This window comes from Aspergillus sclerotioniger (genome assembly GCF_003184525.1).
Source record: "Aspergillus sclerotioniger CBS 115572 chromosome Unknown BO94scaffold_4, whole genome shotgun sequence".
In the NCBI taxonomy this organism is placed as follows: Eukaryota; Fungi; Ascomycota; class Eurotiomycetes; order Eurotiales; family Aspergillaceae; genus Aspergillus; species Aspergillus sclerotioniger.
Window position 1 is genome coordinate 1,394,192 of NW_020290994.1, and position 14,731 is coordinate 1,408,922.

At 51.7% G+C, this 14,731-nt stretch overlaps 8 protein-coding genes across 8 annotated transcripts; 3 read left to right on the top strand and 5 right to left on the bottom strand.

The window, feature by feature from the left end:
• Positions 1–183: 183 nt before the first annotated feature.
• On the top strand, positions 184–1,234 carry BO94DRAFT_610471 (uncharacterized protein; the record flags this gene model as incomplete). Its single annotated transcript, XM_025616611.1, has 1 exon — positions 184–1,234. One exon carries the CDS (start codon positions 184–186, stop codon positions 1,135–1,137), a length of 954 nt encoding a protein of 317 aa, XP_025471608.1. The 3' UTR covers positions 1,138–1,234.
• Positions 1,235–2,083: 849 nt separating this feature from the next.
• BO94DRAFT_509629 (putative SNF2 family helicase/ATPase PasG) lies at positions 2,084–4,949 on the top strand (the record flags this gene model as incomplete). Its single annotated transcript, XM_025609709.1, has 4 exons — positions 2,084–2,287; positions 2,360–3,223; positions 3,282–4,020; positions 4,087–4,949. 4 exons carry the CDS (start codon positions 2,084–2,086, stop codon positions 4,947–4,949), a joined length of 2,670 nt encoding a protein of 889 aa, XP_025471609.1.
• A 201-nt stretch (positions 4,950–5,150) lies between these two features.
• Positions 5,151–7,080, bottom strand: end3 (cytoskeletal adaptor protein SagA). The gene is made up of 3 exons (XM_025610976.1): positions 6,707–7,080; positions 6,342–6,576; positions 5,151–6,266 (listed from the first exon to the last, which is right to left on the bottom strand). The coding sequence occupies exons 1-3, from the start codon at positions 6,944–6,946 to the stop codon at positions 5,527–5,529; spliced, it is 1,215 nt and encodes a 404-aa protein (XP_025471610.1). The 5' UTR covers positions 6,947–7,080; the 3' UTR covers positions 5,151–5,526.
• A 124-nt stretch (positions 7,081–7,204) lies between these two features.
• BO94DRAFT_621297 (uncharacterized protein) lies at positions 7,205–9,208 on the bottom strand. The gene has a single exon (XM_025616993.1). The coding sequence runs from the start codon at positions 9,140–9,142 to the stop codon at positions 7,229–7,231; it is 1,914 nt and encodes a 637-aa protein (XP_025471611.1). The 5' UTR covers positions 9,143–9,208; the 3' UTR covers positions 7,205–7,228.
• Positions 9,209–9,559: 351 nt separating this feature from the next.
• Positions 9,560–11,091, bottom strand: BO94DRAFT_485204 (mitochondrial K+-H+ exchange-related family protein). Its single transcript, XM_025608977.1, has 3 exons — positions 10,333–11,091; positions 10,195–10,250; positions 9,560–10,131 (listed from the first exon to the last, which is right to left on the bottom strand). The coding sequence occupies exons 1-3, from the start codon at positions 10,767–10,769 to the stop codon at positions 9,794–9,796; spliced, it is 831 nt and encodes a 276-aa protein (XP_025471612.1). The 5' UTR covers positions 10,770–11,091; the 3' UTR covers positions 9,560–9,793.
• A 440-nt stretch (positions 11,092–11,531) lies between these two features.
• BO94DRAFT_286254 (phospholipase D regulator) lies at positions 11,532–13,113 on the top strand. Its single transcript, XM_025606674.1, has 3 exons — positions 11,532–11,907; positions 11,984–12,842; positions 12,896–13,113. The coding sequence occupies exons 1-3, from the start codon at positions 11,643–11,645 to the stop codon at positions 12,918–12,920; spliced, it is 1,149 nt and encodes a 382-aa protein (XP_025471613.1). The 5' UTR covers positions 11,532–11,642; the 3' UTR covers positions 12,921–13,113.
• Position 13,114: 1 nt separating this feature from the next.
• BO94DRAFT_531792 (cupin domain-containing protein) lies at positions 13,115–14,234 on the bottom strand. The gene has a single exon (XM_025610977.1). It carries the CDS (start codon positions 13,844–13,846, stop codon positions 13,307–13,309), a length of 540 nt encoding a protein of 179 aa, XP_025471614.1. The 5' UTR covers positions 13,847–14,234; the 3' UTR covers positions 13,115–13,306.
• BO94DRAFT_286268 (uncharacterized protein) lies at positions 14,072–14,719 on the bottom strand. Its single transcript, XM_025606675.1, has one exon. The coding sequence runs from the start codon at positions 14,637–14,639 to the stop codon at positions 14,307–14,309; it is 333 nt and encodes a 110-aa protein (XP_025471615.1). The 5' UTR covers positions 14,640–14,719; the 3' UTR covers positions 14,072–14,306.
• Between the last annotated feature and the right edge of the window lie 12 nt (positions 14,720–14,731).

The following is a 14,731-nucleotide window of genomic DNA, read 5'->3' on the forward strand; positions in this document are numbered from 1 at the left end:
AATTGATCGTGCACCTCGTGCCTGAGCTTGCGATATGAAGTGCAGGGTATATAACTCCTATATACCGCCCTGCCATATTGAACAGAGATATCCAATATCTACCAGCTTGTTCGGCTCCATTCGCTTGTCCTTTGAGCCTCTGTCTTCGAAATATAAAGAGATCTCCAGTTTATTGTCCTCAAAATGCAGGAGCATAGATCTCGCCCGGCCATAAAATATGCCCTTGTCGAATCATACACCAATGAGAACTATGCCGAGATTGTCTTACAGGCAGAGCAAACACTCTTCCGAGTCCGGATAGTCCCTCAACTCGATAGCCCTGAATCCCATTTGGTTTCTCGGATGTACGAGCCTAGTGGAGAATCCCTTCGGAGATTGGTCGAGAAGCTTGGATCGCTCTGTCAGCCATTCTTCAGAGCACACGCACGTTACCGGGGCGATGATCTCGATTCGGAGCTGCGGGACAACACGCAGATCTTCTTGCAGCTGAAGTTCAAAGGCAGGTGTACAGAATTGTCTGAACTTCCCCAGGAACAGCAACCCTGCGAGGAGTATCCTGTTCGGCATAAGATTAGCACCGATCTCCCGAGCTATCAGCTCTCGGCCGTGAAAAATATCAGGACATTTCATGAGCGTAGAACGTACGAGGTATCTATCAATGGGACCAGATACTTCTGCAGAATAGCTCCAGGCAGGTTTGACCACATGTTCCAGAATGAGTTTAATGTATTGAGAAGAATAAAGAAGTGTGGCCTGTCTCTTCGCGTGCCTGAACTGAAGGGATTTGTGGGGGTCGAAGAACAGATCCCGGGGATGCTTGAAACATTCATCCCCCATCAGTCGCGTCTCTCTGATGTTGATTTGACTGTGGCTGATCTTGAAGAACGCTGCAAGTGGGTGACCCAGATTGAGGATACTGTCCGCAAACTTCATCACTATGGTATTGTCTGGGGTAGAGTACGAGCGTCAAATGTTCTGATCGATCATCACAGGGATGCATGGATTGTGGATTTTCAAGAAAGTCTGCTTAGACTTGAGCCGTTTGATATCGATGAAGTTGAATCCATGGATAGAGCCATGAAGAAAGACTTGGAGGGCCTGGACAAGATAAACGAGTTTTTGCATCTGTCAGCTTGAGCGACGAGTTAGACGTGGTTGTGGTAGGTTCGCTTTTTTAGTGAATTGAAAAGCTTAACCAGCCAGTGAATGAGGACACAGAATATACGTAGAAAAGTAACAGAGTTAAAACTACAACAACAGTGTAGAGAGCTTCAAATTACTAGAGGGGAATGATTTGAAGAATACACCATAGCTGCAGAAACGTTCCAAGTGCCCGATGGCCGTTATCGCCCGCCACAGCAGTCAGTCATCCACAAGCTTCAAATGGTGTTGATCAAACTCCGCATGTATAGCCTAACCAATCATAAGACTCGAAATGCTAATGCCAATGCCTTCGATAAAGCCTACCACACATCCTGCATCTCATAGGAAAAACCATCCCACATACTAATTCAGGATGCGCCCACGCCAATACAACATAGGTGCTTGAGCCTGTGCCTAGCCATCATCCAATACAATCCACTCAAATCGGTCCAATCATCAAATTCTCTGTCTGGGTTTAAAGTTCCATTCGGCGCTAAAACCCAAAAACATAGACTGAATAACAAGTAGAGATCCGATCCGGCATGTGAAGATCCCCCAATCTGAACCCATCTAAAAGTGGTCCGTGCACTGACGCGAAAATCCGCGTTTCTCGAACAAAGGCGCGCTTCCCTCCGTCATACCTACTTGCAGACTGTCTGGCTGTCCACCAGGGGCCGGAAGGAAAACCATCCAGTGTCACCCAACCCTTTTGGACCTATTATTATTCACTGCGCTGTGGGGTTCTTCTTTATTCGCTGTCTGGTGGCGCAAGTTCTTTTCTAATTCGTCAGGGATTGGACCTATCGATTCTACGGGCTCTACTTCGGAGTTTCTCCGTTGCATCTAAAGATTCGCCGCAAAAAATATTCTCGGTGGTTTGGGGGTTTTTTTTTTCTTTTTCTGCAATATCACCCTGGTATTTCGGAATCAAGTCGGAACCATGTCGAATGCAGACACGCCTATCACCGCCATTGATTCCTTGGACGAGATGATCGCCCCCCGAGAAGGCTCTTCGCAGCCGTCGACCCCGATGACGGATCAAGACACCAAGACCGCGGCGCAGGACAAAATGGATATCGCGGAGGATATTGAGGGAATGGATGTCAAGGCGAAGGCGCTGATGCACCTTCTCAATACTAGTGAGGTGCATATTGTGGATTCCCGGTTGGGGTGGCGCGTAACTGGTTGCTAATGAGTTTGTCTTGCTTGATGATAGGTTTTTGTCGCGATTATGGCGGATAAAATGAAGAAGCAGCAGGAAGGGGCCAGGCTGGAAGCAGCTAGGCAGCAAGAGCAACTGCAGAAACCGGAGCAGAAGACGGAGCCTAAGTCGAAGGCTGTCGCGGAGCCGGTTGGACGGCGACAGACGCGCACGAGTGCAAGGCAGTTGGCGAATACGGCAACAGAGGCTCCGGCTCCGGCTCCGGCTGAGGATGTGAAGAAGGAAGAACAAGAGACTGGCAAGACAAGGAGGGGCCGGGGAAGGAAGCCTGCTTCTGCGGCTACGAACGGAAATACTATCTCGAGCTACTTTAAGAAGGCGGATGTGAAAGTTGACGAGGACAAGCCGACGGTTCAGGAGGCATTGGAACATGCTGCGGATGAGTACGAGGCGAATCCGACAGCGCTAGGTGGTCAGGAATTGGTTGCCACACAGCAGCCGGGATTGGTGACTGGGGGTCAGATGAAGAAGTATCAGTTGGAGGGCTTGGAGTGGCTCAAGTCGCTTTGGATGAACGGCCTGTGCGGCATTTTGGCAGATGAGATGGGTCTTGGGAAGACTGTTCAGGCTATCTCCTTGATTGCTTTCTTCAAGGAGAAGAACATCTCTGGTCCCTTTCTGATCGCCGCGCCGTTGAGCACGGTGAGCAATTGGGTGGATGAGTTTGCAAAGTGGACGCCCGAGATCAAGACGGTCTTGTACCATGGGTCGAGAGACGACCGCGCAGAGATTAGGAGGAAATATATGAACATCAAGGATCAGCGGAGCACCGACTTCCCGGTTGTCTGCACTTCCTATGAGATTTGCATGAATGACCGGAAGTTCCTTGCGCAGTATCAGTGGCGGTATATCATTGTGGTATGTCTGGCCTTGCATTGCCTGAATATCCCGGACAGGGTTACTAACAAGCTCACAGGACGAAGGCCATCGCTTGAAGAATATGAACTGCAAGTTGATCAAAGAGCTACTCACCTATAACTCGGCGAACCGGCTCCTCATCACGGGTACGCCATTGCAGAACAACATCACCGAACTATGGTCACTATTGCACTTTCTGCTGCCGGAGATCTTCAATGACCTCAGTAGTTTCCAGAGCTGGTTCGACTTCTCGTCCATGCTGGATAACAATGGTCAGACGGATGTCATGGAGCGTCGGAAACGCACGCTGGTCTCTACAATGCACTCAATCCTGAAGCCCTTTCTCCTCCGTCGGGTGAAGACTGACGTCGAGACATCTCTTCCCAAGAAGCGGGAATACATCCTGTATGCGCCCTTGACCACAGAGCAAAAGGATCTCTACCGCGAAATCCTCAACGGCACTGGTCGCCAGTATCTTGAGGGGAAAGCCACAGAACGTCTCATGGCCAAGAGCGGGAGACTCTCGCGATCCCAAAGCCTGAAGCGCAGCGCCGATACCAGCGAAGCTTCGTCTCCAAGCAAAAGTCTCAAGTCTAGTCGTTCTTCCACTCCAGCCAGTGCACTACTCACACCCCGGAGACGCGGCAAGGTATCAAGCTACAAGGAACTCAGTGACCGTGAATTCGACGCGAGACTACGGCGACTCGAGCAAGGAGTAGAAGAAGACCTGGATCTCGCCGAGCCCAGCGAGACAGAACAAGAAGAGCAAGAGAGAGCTAAAACCATCCGACTTGCCAGTAAGCACCCCTAGGCCAAACTCATCCCCTTCCCACGACCCCAACTAACATCTCTCTCACCACCAGAGAAAGAAATCGCACAAAAGAAAATGCAAAACCCAGTGATGCAAGCACGACTGGCCTGCAACTCCCCTCACAACTTCTACTGGCCCTGGCACGAGGACCCAACCTCCATCGACGATACCCTCGTGACAGCCTCCGGCAAAATGCTCCTCCTCGACCGTCTCGTCCCCTGCCTCATCTCCAAAGGCCACAAAATCCTCATCTTCTCCCAATTCAAAACCCAACTCGACATCCTCCAAGACTGGGCCACGCAGCTCCGCGACTGGAACTGCTGCCGTATCGACGGCGCCGTGAGCCAAGAATCCCGTCGCGCCCAGATCAAATCCTTCAACATCGACCCATCCTACAAGCTCTTCCTCCTCAGCACCCGCGCCGGTGGCCAAGGCATCAACCTCATGGCCGCCGACACCGTCATCCTCTTCGACTCAGACTGGAACCCACAGCAAGATCTCCAAGCCCAGGACCGCGCCCACCGCATCGGCCAAACCAAGCCCGTCATCGTCTACCGCCTCGCTACCAAGGGAACCGTGGAGCAAACCCTGCTCGAGAAAGCGAATTCGAAGCGTCGTCTCGAGCGCTTGGTCATCCAAAAGGGAAAATTCCGCAGTCTGCTGGACTCTGGTCTTAACCATACCGACATTGACGACTTGAAGAAAGCCCTTGGACAGGACGAGTATGAGCGGTTCGAGACAGGGGCGGATCCATCGGCGCTGCTCTCGAAGAAGGATCTGGATATCCTGACGGATCGGAGCGAGGAGGCGTATGCCCGCGCCGAGAAGGGCTTGGATACCACCGGCCGGGCTTTTATGGCCGTGGAGACGAAGAGGGGTGGGGATGGCTTGATGGCGCAGATAATTGGGAAGTGATCGATCTTTATCTTGCCCCGTTACTTTTATCGGGTGGTGGGGAGGCTTACTTGGACTCTTCGTTTCATACCATACTCATTTATTCACATACGGTTTTGTATTCTACTTTTGATGCGTTCTGGCGATTTGGCCCTTCATCTACTTACGGTGTATGGGAGGTGAGAATTGGAGTGGGGCGTCAGGGAAAGCGAAACCTAACATAAGGGCTTGTTTGTGTTTGTGCCAATGAGGCGTTCTGATTATGTACTGTACATTAGATAGACGGGGTGATCGGAGGAGAGGGAGGAATAGGTGAGGAATGCGACAAGAATCCGAAATTGGACGGACTAAATGAGCTGGAACAAGATGAATCACACCTCTAGTGGAATCGAAGCATGCAAAAGACGAGACACGAAACGAAACATCCATTTAGCGCCTGATGCTCCTCGCCAAGAAAATGGCTATACAATAACAGAGTAGCAAAGCTCATACGCGAACAAACTCCCCCGGAGACGAAGGAAGTGCCAGAAGAACCCAGGTAGAAGTATATTCAAGAAAACGAGACAAGTGAGAAAGGGAGGAGGAATGAGCGAACAGACTACCGGGACAACTTGGCTTCTTCGACCTGTGTCCGTAGATCCGAGAGCACCCCCTTCCGTTGCGCCAGATGGCTCTTCAACCCCTCGACTTGCTCGCCCACCGTCTTGACATCATCTCTCAGACGTTCCACGTTCTGGCCGTCTTTGGATCGCCCCGCTCCTTCTCGCAGCTCCCGTAGCTCCCGCTCCTTGTACTCTAGCAGCTGGAGCGCCTCCTTCTTGATCAGAACCCAGTTGGGCCCGCCGCCGTTTCGAGGCCGATCTCGTCGCCCTTCCGAGGCCTTTCTCGCAGAATCCAGTTTGGAGTCAAGTTCCGCCAGCTCGCGCCTCAGCCGGACCTTCTCCCACTCCTCGTCCTGAATGGTGTCGCTGAAATCCGTACCCTTTGGCGTGTAGGATGTCTTTCCACCAGCACCCAACCGACTCAGATAAGTATCTCCGAACTTGGCCTTCCGGCCGGTGCGGGTCTCCGTATCCCCGTTTGCGCCCCATTTCTGGGCCGGACGAGCATTGTCAATCTGGTAGTCGATCTTGTTGTTCTCGAACGAGGCACGCAGCGACGCGGGGATGGTGCGTGGGATGCGGAAGCCCTCGTGGCGGTAGTTAAGGATATGCAGGAACGCAAGGGTGGCGTCTTTATTGATGGACGGGGATGCAGAAGGGTTGGCCAGGTTCCATGCGGAGCGGATGTCCGTATCCGGAACGTCGAGAGAATCGTAAAGGGGCTGTAACGACTCAACTATACAAGACCGCACCATGTTAGTGACCGAGACAGCAGCAGCAGCAGCAGCAGCAGCAGATCATCGGAACATACAGGAAATTTCCCCGCGGTGGTTCTTGTTTGCGATATAGATTTCCTCGTATTTCGATTTATCGGCCGGGTTCATGTACCATTCAAAGCCATCTTTCAATCCGGGGGTGTCGTCCTCATCCTCGATGCGTTCGAATTGCTCCGGACGACTGCTCAACGCACGGGTCGCGTGGACTAGATGAGATTTGGACTCGGGAACGAGCCAATCGGGGAGAACATTCGGGACGGATTGCAGTTCCTGTGGGAGTGGAGTATTTCAGCACATGGGGGAGTTGAAGGGAGGGCGGGGGGCATCATTGAATGCAGAAGCGGGCGGGAAAGGAGACATGCTGCAGGCGCCGCCGCAGTAGGGGAGGGAGCTCACATACCCCGTTCACCAGATCGAAAACCAATCGCATGGCGACACAGAACTCCTCAAAGTCGAGCTCGCCATCTCCATCAACATCGGCCAGATCCCAGACCTTTTCGAGTTGGTCATCGCGAAGCCGACTGTTCCTCAGCACCGAGGCCGCCTGGGAGTTGTTCAAACGCGGCTGGCCGCCCGCGAGCGATGCGAAGATCTCCCAGTACCGTTCGATTTCCCACTGCTCGATCTTCTTGGTTGACATGGTGGCGGGGGAGGGGGGGTTCAGCAGGGGATGGGGCACCGAGCAATGGGAGATAATGGAGGAGGAGGAGAAACCTGGGAAATGAGAAAGCAGGGAATAATAACAATAATCATTGGGGGGGGGAGTTGGTAGAGTTGCTGGTCGTCATCCGGTTCGGGCGTCCCGCAGTGGCTCCCATGGGGCTGCCGGAACAAGTTAGTTCCGTCCAGGTACATCTACTTACAATACATACTACGGTTTTCTGCTTTAGGCCGGGAGCCTAGGATAAGTATTTTCTCAGAGCTAGTACTCGTGGATTGAATACAATGGGGGAGGAACCATCCCAATCGCTGCGACTTGTTCCCGAGTCTTCGACCCCCCGGCCACTGTCTCCATCGAAACGGACACCGAACCCAACCGCAAAAGGATATCCGAATTGACTTCAAACTCGCGTGGACGTTTAGAATCATCTTTTTCTTCGTTGGAGAATCGCATGATCTGCTTTCCTGCAATTGCACTTCCTGTGATGACGGACGGCATATCAGTAAAGTCGAATCTTGGCAGTTGTCGCCACCAGTGTGTCCGGATCAAGTCCACAACAGTAGCCAGGAGCAACAATACTATACATACAGCACAGGTGGCATATATGTACCTGGCTTTTCCAAGTTTCAAGGCATTATAAGTGATCGCCACATTGGTCTTCTGCGTGTCTTGCGTGATATAATATTGGGCACTGCCCACAAAAACGAGAATGTCATCAATCATGGCGGCCATGGAGTCAGCAAGGGCTGTAAAGTTATCGACTCTGTAGAGATCGATGTTGGACTTGAGAGCCTGGCCAATCAGAGAGATATACAGCGAGGTGTTAATTCGACCTACTGCGCCTAATTGATATGTCCCGGTCGCTGCAAGGCCTCCAGTGGGATCGAATTGGCTCTCGACTATAGGTCTCACAATTATAATCCTGCTAAAAACCGTGACATCAACTTGAAACAAAGTAGGCGCATAGGTGATCCAGCACTGGGTTTGGTTCAAGTACGAATAGTTTTCGCCTGCTGCCAGTTGGATGACATGCTGTCCTTCATCGACTCGGGTCTCGAGCGCCACAATCGAAGCATCTCCACCCAGGCCTGTCACGGAGAAAAAGCCTGCCCCTGCTCCCGGGTGGGTATTTGGAAAAGTACCAATAGCATAGTATATCCAAGGAATCCCTGCCCCGGCATTACCAGCAGTCACTTCCTGAAGGTGCCATTGGCTGCTCGAATTGTGGATGCATCTCACTGAAGTTTGGTATCCCGGTTCGAAGTAGCTGTAGGACGTGATGTTTGAAGTTGAATAATGGCTGAAGGATTGGAAGCCTACGGATGATCCAACGCCATATGACCGACCGGCATATGAATACTGAGTGTTGTCGTTCTTTGCTTGGAGGTGCAATGAGTTGAATTGTTTGGTAATTGATGCCTGGCTTGCGGAGGTCAGCAGTTGTCCTGAGAGTGATGCCGCGGGGCATTTGCTAAACATCACCTGGTACTCGACATAGGATGTGCAGTCTTGCAGAAACGCAAAATCGTTGTTGTCCCAGTTCGTGCCCGATGCATTGGAGTATGCTGGGATTTGCAGTCCACCCTCGATGGAGGTTGTCTCTGTTGTAAGAACGGGAGTCAATGGGCCAACCCATAAAAACGAGGGCAGACTGAGAAGGATAATGAGCAAACTCAGTCTTCGAGTGCCAGGATGATCCACGCCAAAGTGTCGAGAGACAATCGCTTCGAAAAATTTGAGGTCGGTCATCGAGATATAGGACTTCATGAACCGAACCTGCCACATGAACTTGAGAATGGTAGTGCGTACAAACACATTCATTATCGAGAGCATAGCCGATAGAAGGGAGACAATTATTTGCAGGGATGCTCGATTGTTCTCCACGAATTGCAACGGAGAGCCGGTAATGCCGGCTCCAAAATTGATGCGATAAAGCAGATACAGACACAGGGGCAAAGGGAGCAGAGCTGATATTGTGACCAATACTTTCATAGTCCGTCCTGCTTTCCATGCTTGATCGGGGAAATCAACATTGTCTGTCAGTTTGTTGACCACTGTGTCTCTCGGCTCACAGGAATTCTGCACGTTCAAAGGCTCAGCCTCGGAGACATCCACGTAAGTATCATGCTGACCGTTCAAAGTTTCCAGCAATATACGTTGTGTCGGAGATGGCATAATGACTCAAATATTGAACAGATGGGGAAGAAGGTTAAAATGCTCGCCAAAGACCTACATAGTAAGTAATAGGTCGACTTAGCAAGAACAGGAAGATCTCCATATATAGGATGCCAACAAATTTGGTGCTGACTAGATAGCTGACGAGATAGCTGACGAGATAGCTGACATTTCAAATGGAGGAGAGGCACTGATTCCCGCACGGCAGGGCGCCTGAACTTGTGTGATGCGGTCTATGAAAGCAAGTAATTGAATAGACCCAGTGAGAGATACTCTATCTATATCAAGTCTAATTATTAAGATTATTTAGAATCAGTACTGGAAGTACTATACTCCCAACTATCATCCGCGTTATATCAGATGATTATTCAAAATGTTATTCGATATTATCTGAACTAGTACGGAGTACGGAGTATAGGATACAAACACCACGTCGGGAGGTTTCATTATGCTGTCAGCTGCAAAAATCTAGATGTTGCTCGCCACTCTAGCAGAGCCTTATTCGCCATGAACATGCACCATTTACAACGCTATGTACCACCACAACCCTGCAGGAACAATTATACATCGGAGGAAGGCCCCGGACTGCTAGCAATCATTAAGCCGCATGAGCATACTCACTCGGGTCTCTCCCCCCATCAGAGACATGAATCATGTACTTTTCTTGTCGGAAGTCACATCCTCACCATCGTTCTTCGTTTCCTTCTTCAGTTCCTCTTCCACCTGTATAATGGCTCGCTCGGCTTCCAGCGCAAGATCCGGCGCCTCGAGAATCGTGGCCAATTTCTTCGCATCCTTCATACGGAGCAGTAGTCGGTCGTCGCTCTTTTCAACTTCTTCGACCATCTCCACTATGGGCTTGCCTACTCCCTTGCTTTCCAGTGCGTAGGAGACCCGTTTCGCATACAGCTCTTCAAGCCCGGGGTGTGATGTCGGATTGAGAAGATCCTTCTCCAGTAGGAACTCTAGATGCTTAGAGCCATTCAATGCTTGGGCTAGTCAGTATACTAATTGTCATCGGTAATAATAGGAAATGTGGGGGATAAGCCAACCTCGCCCGTGGGACCATGCTCGGTACACAAGGTAGAAGAAAGGAACATTAGGTACACTATATTGCATTAGTACCTATGTGATTAGCCAATCCCAGTAAAGTAATCCCCACAATGGGGTACATAGGAAGAACCTCGTACAGAGGGATGAGCCCAATGGGAATGGTCAGAGGAGTCACAAGGAGGCTCAACCACATCCTCCGGCGATGCAAGTCCTGTCTCTCGGTCGCAATCGCTTGCAGCATCGTCTGGAGCTTTTCAGGCCGGATCGCATTGCCGGGGAAAAGCACGTCCACTTTCTTTGTCCCGTGAGATTCATCAATTCGTCGCGCCGACTCGAGAGATGGAATGCTTTTCAGACCCCATTCCTGATATGGGATTCGTTGCTGGACCCGATTACCCCACGAGACCAGATGTTTCTTCCATCCCTTATCGGCTTCTTCCCATTTGGCCCATGTTTCTGCGGCTTTCTGCGTGATCTTCTCGTGTATCGAAGGGGCTTGCGAGGCACCGTGGCGGAGGGGCCGAGCATAGATCAGAGCTTGTCGCGTCGAGATAGGAATGACGAAGAGTCGCATAGCAACTGCGTAGGACTTCCTGTCCGTATACTTATTATAGATGCCGTGGCGTGGTTCCGGGGATCAATGACAATCGCTAAAGTAGGGGAGTCTGGTAAGCAGCCAGGGAGAGCTAGCGATCGACCAGAGAAAATAACCGATCCAAGGGCGTGGATGAAAGTGGCATGCCTTGCTGGTCTGTTGACAAACCCTGGAAGTCACGGGGCCTGAAATGGCTATTGGGGTTATCGTCTATGAAATGAAACCGAGTTGAATGCGTGGAGGTAGACCGACCATCAATTGGTGATGGCGATGATGGCGATGATGATGATGATGATGGATGGATGGATGCTTAGCTGCTGCTGCGGTACATCACAGACGTCATTCCGCTTCGTGCTAGCGGTAAGAATGGATAGCCCTCGAGGTATTCAAAGTTTCCAATCGCCCCATACCGTATGCATCTTACTGCCAAATTTGCGACTGCGGGCGGTCCTGTACGGTAAGTACGATCGGTACCTGGCAAAATCATATTAATTATTATCTAGTACGATGTAGTTCTAGTTTAGTTCCAGTTCCAACCGGCATAGTACGGCGTAGGCTTCCATCATCCCGAATTTCTCGAACCAGCCTCCATCTTTCCCTCTCTCTCTCTTTCCCCTCCCGCTCCGGCATCCCTCTCAAAATCGCTGATTGTCGCCTTGTTTCACGGCTCTGTTTCCCCTCTCGATGATTCTATCTTTCCCAAGGGCCAAGGCTACCCAAATTTCAGTCAAGCCCTTTACCCGCTAAACTTCCGAGGGACATTGAGGCGATGCAGACTAGATCCGCGGCTTGCCCCCATCTTCCGACCCGCCGACGCAACTTTGCCTGGAACAACCGCTGAACTGTAAGGCAATGGCACAAGATGTGCGCGACACACGACTGCAGCCTCCGGATGCCGGTCCTCTCTCCGATGAACAGCTGTCGGAGCAACCTTCCGCTCCAGAGTGGATGTCGGCGCAATCCAATTATTCCACTGGCGCGCTTCACAGCGACAACGATCTTGGTCACCATGACGCAGTAGAACTCTCAGCTGGAAACTCGCGTTCGCCAGAGAGTACAGTAGTGGGGGAGATTGAGAACAGCCCGGCAATGGGGAGAAAACCGCGGACCTTACCAGGTGACTATCCCTTCTTGGTCTGAATGAATCGGAGTCTATCTAGCCAGGTCAAACTGATCTTTGATACTCCGTATAGCATGGATCCGGTCCGTCGAGTATACAGATGACGACGCAGAAGCTGCTGTTACAGACAGGCTCCTTCCTATGCAACCCGGAGATGCCGTCGTCGCTCAGCATAATCACTCGCCCTATGCGACATCGAGGCCTACCCTTTCAAGCGGACAGGGCGAAGGTAGCGACCGCAATATCGGACGAGAGCGTGAGTCGCGCTGGAAGAATTTTTCCAGGGACATTGTATATCCTCGAGAACAGGGTGTCGAAGAGAAGATTGTCACGCCCGACTGGCTGGAGGAGAACGTCGGCGATTATTCTCAGCCATGGCGAGGTCAGCTTTCACCCGATGAAGATACCGAAGACCCCCTGAGGAAGAGACGGCGCCGAGAAATTTGGATCAAGCGCTTCCACAACACACTTTTGAAGAGTCCCATGGTCCCCTTGATCTTTCGACTTACAGTCTGGTGTTTTTCTCTGACAGCGCTGGCTCTCGGAGGTTCCATCCAGCATTTGTCGGGAAAGTACAAGCATCCTCAAGGCCCTTCTGCCCTCATGGCAATCATCGTTGACGCTGTCGCTCTGGTCTATCTTATATACATTACGTTTGATGAATACACATCCAAACCGCTCGGTCTTCGGTCTCCGTCCGCGAAAGCACGGCTCATTCTCTTGGATATCTTCTTCATTGTGTTCGACTCGGCCAATCTAAGTTTGGCGTTTGAATCCCTCTCTACTGTCAGAGGTGCATGCACGATGGCTGAGGTCAATCAAGAAGTTGCGCCTAAAAACGACGCAATATGCGACCGGCAGATTGCTTTAGCTTGTGTGTTACTGATCGCGCTGATAGCCTGGCTCACCACCTTCTCAATCAGCGTCCTCAGGTACGAGAATCTGCGGTCTCATGCAAATGACTATACTGACAGCTTCGGAATAGACTTGTCGAACGAGTTGCCTCATGAGCTGCAGCTATTATCCCTGTCCCCTTCCCCTTTCACTTCTTCAATCTATAACCCCCTGGGCCTCTTTCTTTCTCCTTTCTTGCTATCATAAGATCCGAATTACTATTCTGGTCTTCATTTTCTTCTTGGCTTGCCGCTTTTTACCCTTTACGATTTCTTCTCCCCCTTGGGCTGCCTTGCTTGGCGCTATATCTTTGCTTAGCTTACTTAGTTATGGGCGTTTTATACCTGTTGTGCCGGTCGACTGGAGTTTGAACTTTGGGCCGGAAACGGAACAATCTGGCTTTTTGGATTACACGATCGCTGTGCATATACGATAATCATGTACAAATGAGATTTTACGGTCAAAAAATGCACGGCCGCTACTGCCCAAATCATCACGGGATTTAAACCTGCAGCACAGGCCCATCTGTGCCATACAAGGGATCGCTGTGGAACCAGTCCAGCTCCTGGATGTTCCTGGAAACCTTGTTTTCCTCCCTTGATTCGCCGTAGCACATATCCCATTGTTTCTGGGGTGGATACGCGCCGACCATCTTGAAAGACTCGTGGCCAGCGCCAAGGTCGTCCAGGAGCCGGTGGCCGACGCCGGCGGACACGATGATCAGATCGCCTTTTTCGACGGTCGGCTCGAAGCGTTCGGGGTTCGCTTCTCCACCGAAACAAAGTCGTGCACGGCCGGAAACCACTCCCAGGACCTCGTGAGTGGTGCTGTGGAAGTGCGTTTGGCTGTACATGGAATAGACCCACTGTGGCCTGACCTCGCCAATTTCCTCCAAGTGCGTCGCGAGGTCGCTAGCGGACGCGTTAAAAGCTTTGTGGTAGATCATGAGTGGTTTAGACTGGACGGAGGTGTTAGGGATCCCACCCCATTTGGGGATCTGGCGAGATGTGACCGAGATCTCGGAGGGAGGCTTGAATGACATTACGATGGAACGATTATGATCCGGAGTCCGACGTTGTCTGTCTTACTGGAAGAAACGGAACCGAAAGCCCTTTAAGAGTTCATCGGCCGGGTTCAGAATGCGCAGGCATGACGTCATCTAGACCAGTCGGGCTGAGCAGTCAAGATGGGCCTTGTCAGCCATGCTACTCGCTGAACGGCTTGGCCATGTCACCGTACGTTGTTAGGAGCGCAGAGATACATATCCGACGGTTGGGGGAGGATGCGCCAGTCAGCTTGGGGGGTTGGCTGGGCAAAGGTATGTACTTACGTAGCAGTGCCTTGTCTGTCCCAAGGGTTGGGGTCCCGTGCCGGCCTACCCAAAGAGTGGTGGAATGAGAGGGATCGGACACCCAGCTGGGCTGGTACGCCGTGTAGCTACAGAGCACTCTCCGTCCGAGGGAGTAAGGAGTAGATAGATAGATAGATAGCGAGAGATCAGCTCAGAACGAGGCTGCACGGCGGCCTGGGGAATCTAGATCGCCAGCCTCGAGCTGGGCTGACCGCCTGCCCCAAGCAGCCAGCGGCCCCCTCCTCTTCCAGTCAACTTGCTTACTGACCCGAAACCCGCGACCAGTCAAGTCCCACCGACACCTTCTCCGCCGACCACCACCACCTCCTCCATTACTGTGACCATTACCACCGCCCAACGCCACGCCTTTTCTTGTTCGTTGCTCAAATCGCTCCTCTCCTCCTTCCCCCCCCTCTCTACCACCTCCCCTTTCGCTCCCTCCCTCGGGTGCTTCTACATATCCTCTAGCCTCGGACAGTTGCATCTCGGAACTTGTCCCCTCCTGTTCCTCGGGCGGTCGTTGTCATCGTCCCACGGCGCGCGGCTTCTCTTCTGCCTTAACGCTAGGCAGAGGTA